The 17,064-nt window shown below is 38.3% G+C and overlaps 1 protein-coding gene across 5 annotated transcripts in view; it reads left to right on the forward strand.

Moving 5' to 3' along the window:
• Window positions 1–4,703: 4,703 nt before the first annotated feature.
• LOC131671802 (fat-like cadherin-related tumor suppressor homolog) overlaps window positions 4,704–17,064 on the forward strand; it is a 65,750-nt gene continuing 53,389 nt past the window's right edge. For all 5 annotated transcript variants that reach the window (XM_058948526.1, XM_058948527.1, XM_058948528.1 and 2 more), the window contains exons 1-2: window positions 4,704–5,539; window positions 6,608–9,318. In XM_058948526.1, coding sequence (XP_058804509.1) covers window positions 4,788–5,539; window positions 6,608–9,318 — 3,463 coding nt within the window. In that variant the 5' untranslated portion in view covers window positions 4,704–4,787. The remainder of the gene's footprint in view (window positions 5,540–6,607; window positions 9,319–17,064) is intronic.

Below are 17,064 nucleotides of genomic sequence, written 5' to 3' on the forward strand. Positions count from 1 at the left end.
CGAAGTTGTGTTGAACGTTTTTTCATATTAACGTTCTCGGTAAATGCTTTTATTGCTTCTTCCTAGTGGAAGCTTTATTTTAGTGAACAAATAATTTCCTCAAAATCATCATGAAAGTATGCTTGAGGTGTCAGAAATCATAAAACACCATTTTTGAAAAATGTGTGTGTGTGTGTGTGTGCGTGCGCGCGCGTGTAATATGCATGTATGGAACTATCAATAATTTAAGTTCTTTTGAATAGAATTAGACGTGCGAGAGCGTTTTCTATTTGTTTTTCCAAAAGAAGAGTGCAAAAAAAAAATTTATGTGATTCTAAAGAAACATTACTCTAAAAATTTAAAACAATGTAATTTTTTAATTTTTTTAATTTTTGATTTTTGATTAGTTTTGGTTTTATCCATCAATTTTAAAGTATTTTGTAATTGTATCTTGTAGTAAAAAATAGTTAAATTTTAATATAAAACAAAAATTAATTCAAACAAACCTTAATTGAAATCAACAAATATAAAGAGGAAGCTAACTACCTACCAATGGATTGGCAGCGTTTTTTCTTCGTTTGAAGTTCCAAAATCTCAATTAAGTGTTCTATTTTTAGACAAAAAGTGGCTTACTACGCTTTTCTGAACGTTAGAGTCAACCAGAATCAGTTTTGAAGGGCTCATTTTCTGTCTTTAAATCAGATTTACTTTAGATTAAGAAAGGATTTTTCGAAATAGTTAGTTTTAACATTTTCATGAGAACTTTTACAAATATCTTTCAAAATTTTTTTTTAGAAATTTGGAAAAGCTCTTATAAAAATGGTAAAATTAATTATTTCGAAAATCTTTTACTCAATCCAGAGTACTGATTTAAAGAAAAAAATAATGATTTTCATTCACTCTAATGTTTAAGAATGCATGGTAAACCACTTTTTTCTTCTAAAAATAAGGTGTTACGTTAGAAGAACTTTCTAGGGCAACTAATTGATATTTTAGGACCTAAAAAGAAGAAAATAAAAGCATTGACAGAGTACTATATGATGGAAAAATGTTCATCATGATAATGTTATAACTATAATACAATGTTTTTTACGCTGTAGGAAAAAAAATTTATATTTTTCACAATAACATCAGCTAATCCACTTAATTCATGCGAGTTATATTCTATTTTATTATGGTTTCGTTCAAAATTACATTTAACAGTTCGTTAAGGGTGTTTGATATGGACATATTAATAGAAATAGATGCTTTTCTTTTCTTTTCTTACCGCGGAGACTAATTATGAATTAAACAATATATATTCACCCAACGACAAAAAAATCAGATTTAATTTTGGTTCGTAAAACAGTTTTAATCTGTCAGCGTGAATTGCTTGTAATAAATGTTTTATGTACATGTTGATTATATTAAATATAGTGTTAATTCTCTTGCAATTTTATTAAATGTTTTATAAACTGAACTTGTTCGTATAAAATAATAATAATAATAATAATAATAATAATAATAATAATAATAATAATAATAATAATGATAATGATAATAATATATATATATATATATATATATATATATATATATATATATATATATATATATATATATATAAGATAACTCCTCGCTGCGAATAAACCTGAAAAGGTTTATTCTTCTACGTAAATGTCTCATACGTGCAGGCTCGCTGTAGCTGCACGGTTAAAAACAAACAAACAGCAAGTGAAAACTAAAAATTTTTACGATGACTAGGCAAAGTCAATTGCAGTCCGCATACCATTGGTTTTATATTGCGGGAGAGTAAAGAGTTCTCACAGGCGGCATCCCTTCGAAGGACTGCAACCGCATGTTGGTCTTTCTCGTCATTTTCTCTCCACGTTTCACGATTCATCTCATTAAGCCGCCATGAGAATTAGTATATATCCAACCAGTTAACGATGCCTCTGTTTAATAGCTTTCTGATATATTTTCTCTGCGCGTGATCAAGAGGCGCACAGAGAGACAAAGTTGCTTTGATTTTCCAGCTTCATTGACGTAATTAACAAATTTTTCGTTCACAGGATGATTTTCTTTTTCAATTTTGACAATATCGTAAAAAGAAACTCCATTTCCTTTTCTCTTGATTAAATTTAATCACGACGTTGATATCTGATCGCGTTTTTTTGTATATCGATATTTTCCAGTTGAATTTTTGCTCCGAAGAAATTCTCTACAAAGATCAATTCAATTTCATGCTAAAGCTTTCGGAAAGAGGAAGAAAGTCGGCGTATTCTTTTCTTTTAGCGTCAAATAAAGAGCGAAAAAAATGTTATCGTGGGGAAAAAATTATTGCATACGTCCCTTCGTTAAATTTCAAATTTTCATCGCGCGCGAGTTCTTTCGTAATGTTAAACTGGGAATGCTTTTTTCTTTAAAGTTTTACGACGGTATATATCGTCGCGCGCGCACGCGTGTGTGTGTGTGTGCGTGCATGGTGTTTACCGGACGACTAAATTACATCCTCTTTTTCTCTTATTCTATTTTCGTTACTCTCCTTTCTTCTTCTCTTGGTTATTGTGCGTTTTATGATTTTACTAGATGCTTCGATCTTCTTCCTGTATGTGGCCGACCACGATAACAAATACAATTATATTTAACATTTTCGGCGGACAGTAAATTAGGAATTTATCGCTTTCTATCGATGCGCTTGCGGTTTCATGCGCAGGTACTTTCTTATATTTATTATTGTCGATCGTTGATTTATAGACTGGTGCTCTATTATTTTTATTCTCTCGAGACAATTTTGTTGCATACACGCGTGTTTTCAATTCAATTTTTGATCGATGTGGGCTCTTTAATGCAGTACATAGATTCTTGCTATCTCTATTCTTCCCATCAAAAGAAAGTCTTTTTGAATATATAATTAAATATCTGCGCGTGGCAACAGCGCCAGAAAGATCTTCAACCACGAGATATCTGCACGTAGACGACGTTGAAAATAATGTTTCTCAGTAAACACACACTACTCATTGCTGTCGAAATATTGTTTCATAACTACAGCTCGTAGCGATAGCAATACGCCCCGCTTTCCATCCTTCACGTACTGAAATGTAAATGCAAATAAAAAATATAAGTAGAGGATAAGAATTTTTTTACGCGTCGACCTTTTGTTTTTTAAATTGCCTTTTTTCTGTAGAAGTTTTTTCACGCGCCAAAGATCTACCTTTGAATGTAATGAAATTAATCGAATGCAATAAAGGTATGTCATGCATACACGTCTCTGACTTTACAGCATCAGACGAGGTTTAAATATCTGTTAATTTTCGGAAAATACGTAAATTTACCGTTGTGTGCTTGAAAATTTAATTAGTGGTGAGTCGTTTGAACAGAATATCCGTTATTGAGTATACGCTGAGGTATCGAATCGATGTAGATAAACGAAACAAACATCAGTCAAGCTTCTTCTTTTAACGGCTTATATACATATCATCGGCGAGAGAGGGGCAGAAAAGAAAGGCTTCCGACGTCAGCAGCAGCAGCGTACGCTGCGCCACAGAGAAACGGAAATTAAAAGAAAAGCGAACAGAGGACAGGCGGTAATGCAACAAATGGAGTGTAGTTTCTCGATAAGATGCTTTTTGGTGGATCGGATGCGACGTTGGGAAAGCTGCTTCTGCTGTAGCTTGGTTGAAAAACGAGAGATCCGATTTCATAACCGCGAGAAAAAGAAGAAAAGTTTGTTAGGCAGCGAGCAAACCGATACAACAATGGAACAACCACGCCAATAACGCTCGCGCTGTATCTTTTGATACAAGCCTTCTTCGCGAGAGGACGGCTCAGTGAAATGCCACCACAAACATTTATTCTTCTAAACGTCAAGATAAAGAATTCACTGTTTTCAAACCATATAATCAATAAATGAGTCGGGAGAAATCTTTAATTTATAAAAAAGGTTCCGATACAAGTCATCCACTGCACACGAAACAGGTCTACAGCACGTGGCTAATTTTCTTAATGGGCAATGACACTTCTAGTTCGGCGATCTAATAATGTTTAAGGGTAGTTTAACTTGTAAGCATCAATTACAGTAAATCGCTGTATTGCCTGCCTTTAATCAATTAGCGCATACATCCTCATCGATTTGACAAATCAACATTGTTAGGATGCACTTCGCCCTTAGCATTGCAATACATCCCCAGGCATGGCGTATATTTCGGTGCTAACTTTGTAAATGATTCAAATTATATACATGGAATAACAAACGGTAATATTTTTCAAAATTAATTAGACCCCCCCCCTCTCTCTCTCTCTCTCTCATGTGAAATTCAGCACGTTCCTATCCAGAGATTAATTTATAATATTATCGAGTAGTATAATTACAATCTCAAAAATATATTTAGTTGTATGTATCGATAAACAGATTGCATAAGAATATTACATAGTACTATCTGTTTGATGAACTCACGAATGCGCGCGAGCACCGGTATGATAAATTAATTGATATTTTAAGGTGGATTTCTAAATTTACCAATTTTCTGTCTCTCGTATTTTTAGACATAAAATTTCAAGCTCTTTGTGAAGGATCCTAAAATTGTTATTTCTTGATTACTTCATTAACAAAAAAACGTTTTGAAATCCATCTGATTAACATCTATAATCATTCAATATTTTACAAATTTACAAAATTGATCCTAAATCGAATTTATTGACTTTCTGTTTACAGATGAGCTTAAGAAGAATAAGCGATCGCCGTGAGCAAAAATCATCATCATTATCATCGTTATCAGCATCATCGTCGTCGTGATCGACTTATCAAAAACGATGAGCTAGCTAAAAGCATGGGAGTGACGAAGAAGAGGGCGTCTCGAGACCTGATGGCCCTCTGGCTCCTTCTCCTTCTAACAATCGATCCGGTAGTCCTCAAGGAAGATTTACCAATCGTGTTGAACCTTGCTGTGCCGACTAGCAGCACTTTCATTGCTACAACGTCCTCGCCACGCAACAGTTACCGCAATAATGAAGAATTCAAATTCACCTCGCAACACTACAATGCTAACATACCCGAAAATTCGATGGGTAAAACGTACGTGGTACCCGACGATAAGATGGGTATACAGCTACGCAGGAATCAACATCTCGAGGAAATAAAATACCGTATAGTGTTGGGTGACAAGGAAAAGTTCTTCAAAGCTGAGGAGCGCGTTGTCGGTGATTTTTGCTTTCTTCAACTTCGCACTCGCACCGGTAACGTCGACGTTCTCAATCGTGAGAGAAAGGATCTTTACAATTTGGAAATACGCGCCACTGCCAGAAAATATGATTCGAAGAATCGTATAAGTTTGCTAGAGACGCAAACAACAGTTGCGGTAATGATTACTGACACCAACGATCTCAATCCGTTGTTCTATCCGACAGTTTACGAAATCAATATTCCCGAGGATACACAGATTCATCGGAGTATCGTTAAGGTCACAGCCGAGGATGCCGATCTCGGTCGAAATGGAGAGATATATTATAGTTTTGCCGACAAGAACCAGCAGTTTGCTGTACATCCTGTCAGTGGGGTTGTCACCCTTACTAGGCCACTCAGGTATATATGTCGATAGAACTTTTCACGCGTAACAACTTTGATAAAATTACACGACGGTAAACTTCATTTTGAGCTTTACCTTACTACCATATTCAAGCTCGTTATTTTTCTTATTTCGCAGTAACAAAAGTTTTTTTCTTACGTTCTTGTTACATGCGCCATCTCTCGAGAGAGGAAGGTCGAATTATATCGATCGCTATGTGTTGTTCGTTTTTAGCGTAGTAACGTTTGAACAAAGGAGAAATTCAATTAGTCATAAAGCACGTAATCTTCATATATATTGTTGCTGTTCAACGACAAAATATGTAACAGAACAAAGCATAAAATCTCGAGGCAACTATTCGTAACACAACGTGAACAGAGAAGGGAGAAAAACCGAATTTTTCGCTACACCAGTGAGTGTACTGTATCATTTAATTTGCTGCGAAGAAATATCGTTACGTGGATTTATTAACGGTGTGACGTATATATACGCGATATAGAATATGTATGCCGGGCAGACCGAACACCAACAAATATACGGCCGGCGCTCACCCACACTTACATAATTCTGCTGCATTGAACGCGTATAACACCCATGCGCGTGACCTATGAAAAAAATGACGCGAAATCGAAGATGAAAAGTAATTACGTTAATGGATGCTTCAGTTTTTCTGTTTATCATTGTATTGACGGAATTTTTGTCGATATTGCATTTTATATTGCATTTATATAAAAACACAAGTGCGAGTGAGATTAATATATCTCACGTTGATGATGATAAGTTCAATTCTGTTTTCATTGAATTGAGCTGACGAACTAAAAAGTAACCATTTGATCACATTGCAACGTGTTGTTGAAAATTTGGTTTTTTATTCAACTACACCTAGTTGCATTACGTTTCATTACTTGAAATCGATATTGCATTTAATTAAAATAGATTTTATTATTTTGTCTCCGTGAAAATCTATCCACGTTGACGATTATAAATCACATGTTTAATTTTTGATTGGCGATTTACGTCTATGGAGAACAACTTCATCACTACATGCTCAAGATTATTTAATAACTACTGAATTCTTTTCACAGGTACATTGAGCGTCCAATGTACGAGCTGACGGTGCTGGCACGCGACAGGGGCGCGCGCTACCGCAGCAGTCCAAAAGCGAGCAGTGCCCGCTTGACAATCCACGTACGCCAGGTGAACCTGCACGCGCCTGAGATTACGATACGTCCTTTACCGGAAATCATGGAAAATTCGAATGCCGATACGTACGCGATCGTTCGTGTGGTCGATCGCGATGAAGGTATTCACGGCGAGATCGCTAGGTTGGACATTATAGCCGGCGATCCAGACGGTCATTTTCGAATTCGACCTAACGATATACCCGGCGAGTACTGTATTCAAGTACTCAAATTATTAGATCGCGAGACAGCACCACAAGGATATAATCTGACTTTGAAAGCATTGGACAAAGGTACACCAACGAGGTTTAGTTACAAGTCTGTGGCTGTACATCTGGCGGATTTAAATGACAATGCGCCAATCTTCAGTCGTGAGATTTACGAAGTAAAGGTTCCGGAAACTACGCCGATCAATAGTCCCGTGATAAGACTGAAAGTTACCGATGCCGATGAAGGGAAGAACGCTCTGGTCTTTTTGGAAATCGTTGGGGGCAACAAAGGTGGCGAGTTTTATGTCAATGCTGATACTGGAATGCTGTACACCGCGGTAAATCTAGACTTCGAGAAGAAGGCTTTTTACACATTGACCGTATCGGCGGTGGATCAGGGTAACATTGGCACAAGGAAACAGTCATCGGCGAAAGTAAAAATTTACGTGATAGATACCAACGATAATGATCCTGAATTCGAACGATCCGAAATGTTATTGTATTTGGATGAGAACGAACCTGCAGGTACGTCGGTTGTGAAAGTCGTGGCGAGAGACAAGGATTCCGGCGAGAATGCTTACATATCCTATAGCATTGACAATATTAAGAAAGTGCCCTTCGAAATCGACCATTTTTCGGGAATTGTACGTACCAAGCAACTGTTAGACTACGAGACTATGAAGAAAGAATACTTGTTACGAGTGAGAGCAAATGATTGGGGATTGCCGTATAGAAGACAAAGCGAGATGCAATTAAAAATCAAATTGAAGAATGTCAACGACAATAGGCCACAATTTGAAAAGATCGACTGTGTTGGACACGTCAGCAGATTCGTGCCTGTAGGTACGGAAATCATCACGGTATCGGCAATCGATTTTGATGCTGGTAACATCATCAGTTACCGCATCGCATCAGGCAACGATGATGGATGTTTCTCACTGGACATGACCAGTGGTGTACTGTCGGTTGCCTGCGACTTATCCGATCTAAAAAGTTCCGAGCGCGTAGTCAACGTAACAGCAACCGATGGTACGCACTTCGCCGACGTCAACTCATTAAGAATTAATTTGGTAAACGTGAAGAGAAGCACGCAAACGAAGATTTTGGCTGATGAAACCGGTTCGTTCGAATGTCGCGATACTGGAGTAGCGAGAAGATTGACCGAAGCGATCGCCGCTGCCGAAAAGAGCAACATGCCATCAAGAGATGACGAGTACACAATGATGCCAAGTCGATATGGCGAGAACGTACATTCACCCGAATTTGTCGAGTTCCCTAACGAGATACGTGTCAACGAATCCGCACCGATTGGTTTTGTACTGGCGAGACTTGTTGCTCGTGATCGTGATCTTGGCTATAATGGTAAACTTGTATTCGGAATATCGGCTGGTGATAGTGACTCAGTTCTTGGCGTTGACCCGGATAAAGGAGAATTGCGACTTATTGGGCATCTGGATAGAGAAAGGGAAAGTGAGTATTTCTTAAACATCACGGTTTACGATCTTGGCAAACCTCAAAAATCAGCCTCGAGAATGCTTGCTGTTACCGTTATTGATGTCAACGATAACGCACCCAAGTTCGAGAAAGCTTTGGCGAGTTATCGAATCTCCGAAAATACACTCAATGGGACAATTATATTCCGAGCGAATGCCACTGATGCCGATTTGGGTGATAATGCAAAGATCACTTACTCACTGGTTACCGACACCAATGATTTCAAAGTCGACCGAAGCGTAGGTGTATTAACAGTGTTTGGAAGACTAGATCGCGAGAGACAAGCATCGTACGAGTTGAGGATACGCGCAACTGATAAAGGTGGTGGAAATCAAGGCGAACCTAACTTGGATAGTCCCGCGCTGTATTCCGAGGCTTTGGTGAGGATATTCATCGACGACGTTAATGATAATGCACCAAAATTCGCTCTCACAAGCTACACTGTCAAAGTACGCGAGGATGTGCCTGTCTGGAGTGTCGTAGCAATCGTGGAAGCAACTGATCCTGACGACGGCCCTGCCGGCATCGTGGAGTATAGTTTTTCTGATGAGACCGAGAATGAAAATTTCTTCAATATCGACAAGCAATCTGGTACAGTTAGAACGTCGCAGAAACTTGACTTCGAAGAACGACAAGTACATACCCTTACGATCATCGCTCACGATAAAGGCGAACCAAAACTTAGCTCTGAAACTATACTTATCATCGAAGTTGTTGACGACAACGAGAATCTCAATACGCCGGTGTTTGCCGACTTTGTCGTGGCTGCTAGTGTTGCTGAGAATCAAGCTATTGGTACGCACGTGACGCAAGTTAAGGCTAAAGATGCTGATCCACCGGGTGGTGACTCCAGGATTGGATACAGTATTCGAGGTGGAGATGGTGTTGGACTGTTTAGCATTGATGATGAAGGTGAGTTATTTTTTTATTTCTTGACGTCTTAGATGATTGCTTATTTTGGTGTTGTCTGTCATTCGAAATACGTTTATCCGGTTATATGACCGTAAAATATTCTCATAAGATTACTTCAGTTATGCGTGTGAGAAATACCGTTATAAGACCTGAAAAAATGATAATTCAGAGCATACACCTACCATTATATAGTATGATAGAAAATAAGAAGTTTTACGTCAAAAAAAATTAAAAATGAACCAGCTGCAACTTGCCTTACACTTTTACGTGGCTAATTCAAGCGAGAAGTGGGTTGATATATATCATTTCTTCCCTGCGAAGCGTAAAAATATTACGCGCACATGCGCTAGACACGCCTACTGCACAATTCAAAGAATAAACCTTCGACGCGAATTCATATGGGAAAAAGAATGAAGAGCATCTGATGGTTTTTAGGTGACGGGTGGCGTAGCAGTTATTAGTTCGATTAAACTTTCACAACGAAGGCAAAGAAGAAGACACCCGCTTCTCACGCGCTTGAATATTCATTTTATCGCGGATGAGAGGAATATTCGTTATAAGCGCTATTCACGCGCGGCATTATATTTACGCAAAGAGCTGTGATTTTAAAGTCCCTCGAGCAATCAGCGCAGCTATTTTACAAATGATAAGCGAATTATCCGTTAGACACCTTATCTTTGTTAAGGTAGGATAAGGTTATTGTTTGCAACTGAGTGTTAAAGCACGTGAACTGCATTCCGTGCGAAAATAATTTCATGATGAAGTCTTAACGTAATTAATGTCTTGTTAAATTTTTAGTATTACGCGATAACGATAAGAAATATGCAATTTGATCGATCCATAGTTTATATGATCATATATTGCTTAATTTTTTTTAAGTCACGCGTTAAAAAGATAAAAATACCAAATATTGCATAACGATCGTATTGCATGTGTCGGAAAGCGATTACAACTCTAAAAGCACTGTAAAACTCTCGTTAAAAGAGAGCATTCCTCCGACGGAAAAACACAACTTTGTGTAACTTTTTCATTAATTATTACTTTCGTTCACTCCGCGCGCAACTGCATTTCCTTCCTTTCTCTAGTGATAATCTAGAAACAGCAATTACGAATACGACAAGATATTCTGACGCGTTCTGCGGGCGCTTTGAACTTTTTCAAGTAAACTTCATCTGACTTGCGCACTCAACGAAACGAAGAGTGAGAAGAGAGCGTTGGGGCGCAAGTGTACACTTATAGTGAGGAGACAGTATGGATGATCGCGGGGTAAAATATATTATTCCGCTTAGTTTTTTGAGTTCAATTTGTCGCTTTGTAGGTTATATGAATAAGAATAACTTTTTATCGATGGTTACGTCGCGCGCGAAAGATGATGTCCGCGAGTCGGTTAAATAAAACCACATCAAACGATCTTCGAGCGCAGAGTACAAAGACCACAACGACGCTTCGACTTGGTGCTAATGGGCAGACGATGTCTTTTGAGAGTTGGTCCGGCGCCGGCTTTGTTATCCAAACGGGCGAGCTGCTTTGTTTATGTTTATCAAAGACGCGCATGCTGCGAGCTCTTTCCCTTTCTCTCTCTTTCTCCGTCGCTCTGAGAAAATAATGGATTTGCAGTTACTGCAGCGCTGAAGTGAGAGTTAAATTGAGCTTAAATGTTTCGAGAGAGATCTTTCACGTTTACCACGTACAAAAGCCACTGCTGCCTGCTCCCCTATCTATTTTTTCGGCAAAAGGGAACGTTTAACAGTTATTTATTTATTTTGTTATTATTTTCTGGCTCTAATTAAAAACAGTTCAAAGCTTTATGGCGTCTAAAAATAATAATAATAGAATTACCTAGATTGTTAAAAAAATTTCGTGGTTGTCGGTATACACATAAGAGTCAATTTAAAAAGCTTGATCGTCACAAGCTTTGGCCTTTGACATACAATACCAAGCTTGAGAAAGAGGACAGACGTAGAGGGTCAAAAGAGGTAGTAAACGTCTTATAGTGAAGGGGACACTTCATATGTATAATGGCTTAAAGCCGAGCTTTTATATATTTTGAAATTATTGGGCGAGTGCTTGCCTGTGAAGAATGGAACATACTGTTTTGCCAATTTTTAATTGATTTTTAACATTAGCGATTGAAACACGTTTATCATGGAAGAGTCATGGTGAACTGACAAATATAATCGTAGAAACAATTTTTATTACTAAGAGTATATTTACGAAGGTATGCTAGTCATTTTATTTTATAGTATATTTTAACAATTCATGGAAAATGCAGAGAAATGTCTTAGAGATGTATTGTGGCAGGCTTAGATTATTATCACAAGGTTCTAAATTGTCTTGAAATAATAGTGAACGTATAGACAATGTTCCAGAATAAACTTCCTGATTGATAGCTTGCAATCTCCACTCACCAAAAATAAATCCATCCTTTCCTCGTGATTACGTAATATTCTTTCGTCTCTTGCGCGTGCTGAGAGCTTGCAAAAAAGGGATCCAAATCCATTGGCAGAGAGAGCGAGAGAGAGAGAGAGAGAGAGAGAGAGAGAGAGAGAGAGAGAGAGAGAAGAGAGAAAGAGAGAGAGACTTCCTTGGTCTTCTTTTTCTCGAGCGATTTATTTTCAATTACGCTATCTATTCTAGGTAATCGGTGTTTTATTAGCTGCCAACAATTCTCCTATCTAATTTAGATGGAACACCACAACGACGCAGTAAGAAGATTAAGGTACCGTTGCGCGGAAGCAGAATCCATATTACAATATACGTCAGCGCATAGCTCAACGTCAAATTATCGGAAAAAGGAACTGCGAGTGAGCTCGCACTAGAGGGACAAATAGTAAAAAATGAAGCGAGCCGTGGCCATAGAGAGAGAGAGAGAAAGAGAGATCAAGAGAGAGGGAGGGAGAGAGAGAGAGAGAGAGAGAGAGAGAGAGAGAGAGAGAGAGAGAGAGAGAGAGAGAGAGAATGGAAGGCTATCGAAACGAATGGGCCATCACGCGCAGATGATAAACTTCTGTTCGGCCTATTAATCGCTCGACTTTTTCCCGGTCTTTTTCCTTCTGTCTAATAATACAATGAGTTTTAGGATTTATTAGTTTGCACAATAAACGCCAACGCCACACTCTCCTTTCCGTGTGTTAGGTAAAGATCAATGGGCCCGTTAGCTTCCGAAGGACCTCGAATGAATATTTGAGAAAGTTTTGCTTTCTAGGTTTTATTCATATTCCGAATCAAATTTATTTTCTGAGACTAGTGGCATTAAAGCTCGTTAAAATTATCTAATATACATTTCTGATGTACGTGTTTAATATTTATTTTCAAGCAATATGTTAATATTTAACGTACATATATGCGTAGCTCGAATTGATGAATGTTTTTCTTATTGTATTTGATTACTAATGCAATAGGAACAATATTGCAATTCGAACAATATTGTTTTTTGAAGGCACTATTCTACGTTAAGATTAAATGGTGTTAACTAAAGTTTACGTTTTCTCTCAACAAATTAATTTCAAATAATCGAGGATTGACGAGACTTTATTCTCGAATCCTATTGATTCGTACGTAGTAATTCGTACGTAATGTATGAACTTAGCCCTCGTGCAGTTTCACTTAAACGTTCATTCGGTGAGTTCATAAGTTAAGTAATTTAATCTGTGAAAAGCAAATATGGAGAATTAAATGGGCCCGCGATTCCAACTTATCGACAAGTCAATCAAATATGAATAAAAAATGAAAATCTCGCCGTTATAATCGAATTTTATTTTATTTGTACAGACGAACAAAAGAAATATAATTACACTTGTAGTATCTCTTCGGCAGAGTAGAAGAAACATAATTCATGCCATCACAGGGATAGCAAATCAGCAGTTAGATAAAAAAGCAAGTTTTCTATTTTGACAAAAGTGGAAGTGAGCGTATGTGGTATTAGGCTTACGTGACAATGCGATTAAGCCGAAATTATCGAGACTTATTTCCTTCTCCTCAGCACGGCTGATTACTTGGTCGTCGCACACTCCTTGACATAAGATCGCAGCGTTATCACTGCGGACACGCATAACGATCGATTGATGTTCCGGCAGAAGAGAAGATTGATGAGCGAGGCACATGTGATTAATAAACGTCAAGGCATCTCTTGTCGGAGCGCGAGAGCTTAATTACTCGTGTGCCCGAAAAAACCTTCACTAGCAGTAGCTGATTGGTGTACTGAAGCTTAATTGCGCGTCTCTGGTAGGGGGATCTTTCCATTTCGATTGACAACTCTGATCAATCAATGTGCGCAAGCTTTTCAATTTGTCACTCGAATTTTTTTCTTCTTTCTGAGTTTTTTCCTTCCTCGTAATAGGAGCATATTTGCGTATCTCGCTAACACTCAGTTCGTTGGCGCGACTCTCTCATAAAAGGATGAATATAACATAGCTTTTATGAGGCAATATTTATCGACAATTCTACGAAACTCACTACCGATAATGCTAGGCGCGCGTGCCTGTGGAGATACAGTTGACGGTTGCTAATTTCTATGCTTAGTTTGATTAATTATCGATATATGCCAATCTGATTTTTAGTGCACACCTCAACGACTAATCATCATACTAAATGATGGTTTATAGAGTTATTCTTTTTATTTTATTTTTTTCAAATTCTTGCGCGTACGTTAATTTTTTGGTTTTTCGGTTTATTTTTAAAAAAGCAAACAAACACCATGAATGCATGAATGAGAATGTAGAGAATAATCGTGGAGGCTTTCTTTGAGCAAAAGTCGAGCAATAATTATTTCAGTTTATTCATGTAAATATTTTCGGAGCATTTACATTGGCACTGCAGCAGTCGAAACTTTCGGGTCAAATAAACATGAATTAATAATAAGGCGAGGCAGGCGGCGAGTAGTGCTCGCGCTGGAGGCGCCAAGGTAAATAATACATTAGAATATTACTTTCGTCTTGTTAAAAATAGGAGGAAGCAATATCGGTCAAGCATACATCTCATATGGTCACTGCAAAGGTTGAGACATCGATAATTCGCTAACGGGGGAATGGGGGAGAATTTTTTTCGTAGAGAGACGAAGGAGGAAAAATCCTTTTCGCAGGTTCCAGACGAGAGACAAAGAAACACAAAAGGAAGCAAGAGGATGGTATATAATGCTACTCGACGTGAAAGCCTTTCTTTCTATTAGCTACACGGAGAAGAGCCTCCGTACTGCCATTACGCCGATTAGCACTTCGGGCCAGCTTTTTCTTTTCCTTACTTCCTTTCTCGAGCGTCTTTCGCCATATCTCGTCTAATTTTCATTTCTGCCGGAGAGCTTTTTGTTAACCAAGAATTAGGACTGCTGCTCCGCTGCGTATACATCTGGTGAATTATTCATATATACCCGGGGATATGATGCACACGCTGCTGATGTGGGGCTAAGCGCGCGCGAGCATGCTGTGCGGGGTTTTAACTGTAATTATGACTATCGCCCCTGGAGCTCGGTGTTTCGAGTTTCCATTTTTTGTTTCTTTCTTTGTATCGATGCTTAGTAGCTGCTATATCCGTAACTTTCGATGTCCTGGTGGAAGAGAATAATGTGAGGCTTTTATTTTCATTCAAAAGCTTTTGAAATCCAGTATCATAAAACGTGCAAACACTCGTGAACGTGAAAGCGAGTTTGCAAACTTCAATAAACAACAAGATTGCTACGACCCTAGAAAGTCGAGTAAGTCGTAGAAAGGTCCCGGAAATATTATGGAAATTTGGTAAATGTTATGAAAAACCTGATACTCACTGGACTTTTCGTCTGTGTACTCAATTCATGACTTTCAGAATTTACGAATGAAAAATTCACGATTCATGAACTTTTGTTAATGGCAGATGTTTATAAAGTTAGGTTTTATAAATACATAAATTTGTATGCTCTAATCAACAGGTATGAAGTAATCACATACGTAGCAGTTTCGGTTCGATCGCTGCTCGTATGCCTCTTAAATTGACAAGAGAAACAAGTTCTCTTGTTAATTTAGACTTATGTTTAAATAAAAACTGAACTTAACAGTTGCATACGCTATACAGCTGTATAATGTTGAAAAATCGCGCGTGTACGATGTGACAAAAGCTCGCAACAGACAATTATAAAACGCGAACGGCGATTCAATTTCCAACCAGCAAAAACGATAAGCTTCATTAAAAAATAATCCACTGTTCTGTGTCCCAAGGAGAAAATACAAATTGCAATTTGCATTTAACCTTTGTCCCAATATAATGGTAAAAGCTTACACGGTTGGCTGAAAAAACGGCTGGCAGTGCAAGCGCATGTTTGTAACGGGCCATTAAGGCACTTTAATTTCCGGGGAGTGAGTAGGCGTCGGCGCACGTTCTATCGTCGGATAATTGAGTAACATCGTTGGCGATAAAAGTAAGTATCCGCCATAGCAAAAATGTAGAAAAGAAAAGAAGCGAAACGAATCGTAGGATTTATCTCGATTGGACAGTCAAACGAATTGTGCCCGTCTGGTAATTGCGGCTTCCGCTGCGTTGCTTTTCTCTCTGTTTTATTGGCTGATCCACTGCAATTGCACACCTCTGTTTGCTGTCGTCGTCGCTCTCGAAGAAGAAGAAGTAATCAAAGCTCCCGTGTGCTATCAAGGTTTTGCTGCACGTCGTCGACGGTGTCCGTTGACGAGGAAATTAATAAAGCGCTTTTTATCGTCAATTCCGCGTTCTTTCTGTTATTAGAACAGAACGCGCGCTGCTGCTGCTTCTTTGCAATTTCATCGAAACTTTTCACTTTGGCAAATGCGCCTTCTCACGTAATTACCACGTGCAACAACTTTATTGAACAATCGGGAGATTTCTCTCGGTAAGGAGAAGGAAAAAGCCCGAGACGAAGTTTTGTTGAGCTCGCGGCATAATACTCCTCTCTCTCTCTCTCTCTCTCTCTCTCTCTCTCTCTCTCTCTCTCTCTCTCTCTCTCTCTCTCTCTCTCTCTCTCTCTCTCTCTCTCTCTCTCTTTCTTTGCAAACCATTAAAGTTGAATTCACAAGCGCAAAAATCGCAGGCATAGCCTGCAGCCAACCACTGTCTTTTAAATTCCTCTTAAAAAACGTCAGAGAGATGCACTTTCTCTCACTACATTCTCTCTCTCTCTCTTTCTCTCTCTCCTCTCTTCCTAAGTATTACACACACACATAAGATCCAGCGCGTGTCAAGTACTGCCGCTCCACGTTGTCTCCCTGCTGCACGAAAGGGAGAACGACAAAAAAAAAGTTACTGGATCGATCGCTTCTCCTTCTCCCGGTTTTTTCTGCGCTCGAGATGGACATTCAAATTTCTATAAAATTGCCAATCAGGATGGGTTGTCTCGGCCAGCGTATGTATGTGTGTTATTGCTTTTTCTAAAATTCAAATGCTGGCTGAAAGAGGGAGAAAGAACCGCCAGACAGAATTTCTCTTTCCTCGCGTACGTTATATCTCGGGGCAGGAGTATGACATGTTGGTTTATGAAAAGTTCGCATACCTACAGAATGAGTCTTTTTCTTGCAGCTAGAAAAAATAATTCCTAGACATTCAATGGCAAATTATTTATTTCTCGATAGGAAAAAAAAGAAATGCATTCGTCAAGTCCGGATTTATAATAAAATTGAATATAAAACGTAGTCGTATAGCAAAGTAAATATTTACGGTAATCACTATATATGGAGAAGGTGGGTAAGAATATTATTACGAAAGAATTTCAAATTTTTGTGCTATCTGCCTTGTATGAATAAAAGATTAACC

This window comes from Phymastichus coffea, unplaced genomic scaffold (genome assembly GCF_024137745.1).
Source record: "Phymastichus coffea isolate CEN01 unplaced genomic scaffold, Cenicafe_Pcof_1.1 PCOF00135, whole genome shotgun sequence".
NCBI lineage: Eukaryota > Metazoa > Arthropoda > Insecta > Hymenoptera > Eulophidae > Phymastichus > Phymastichus coffea.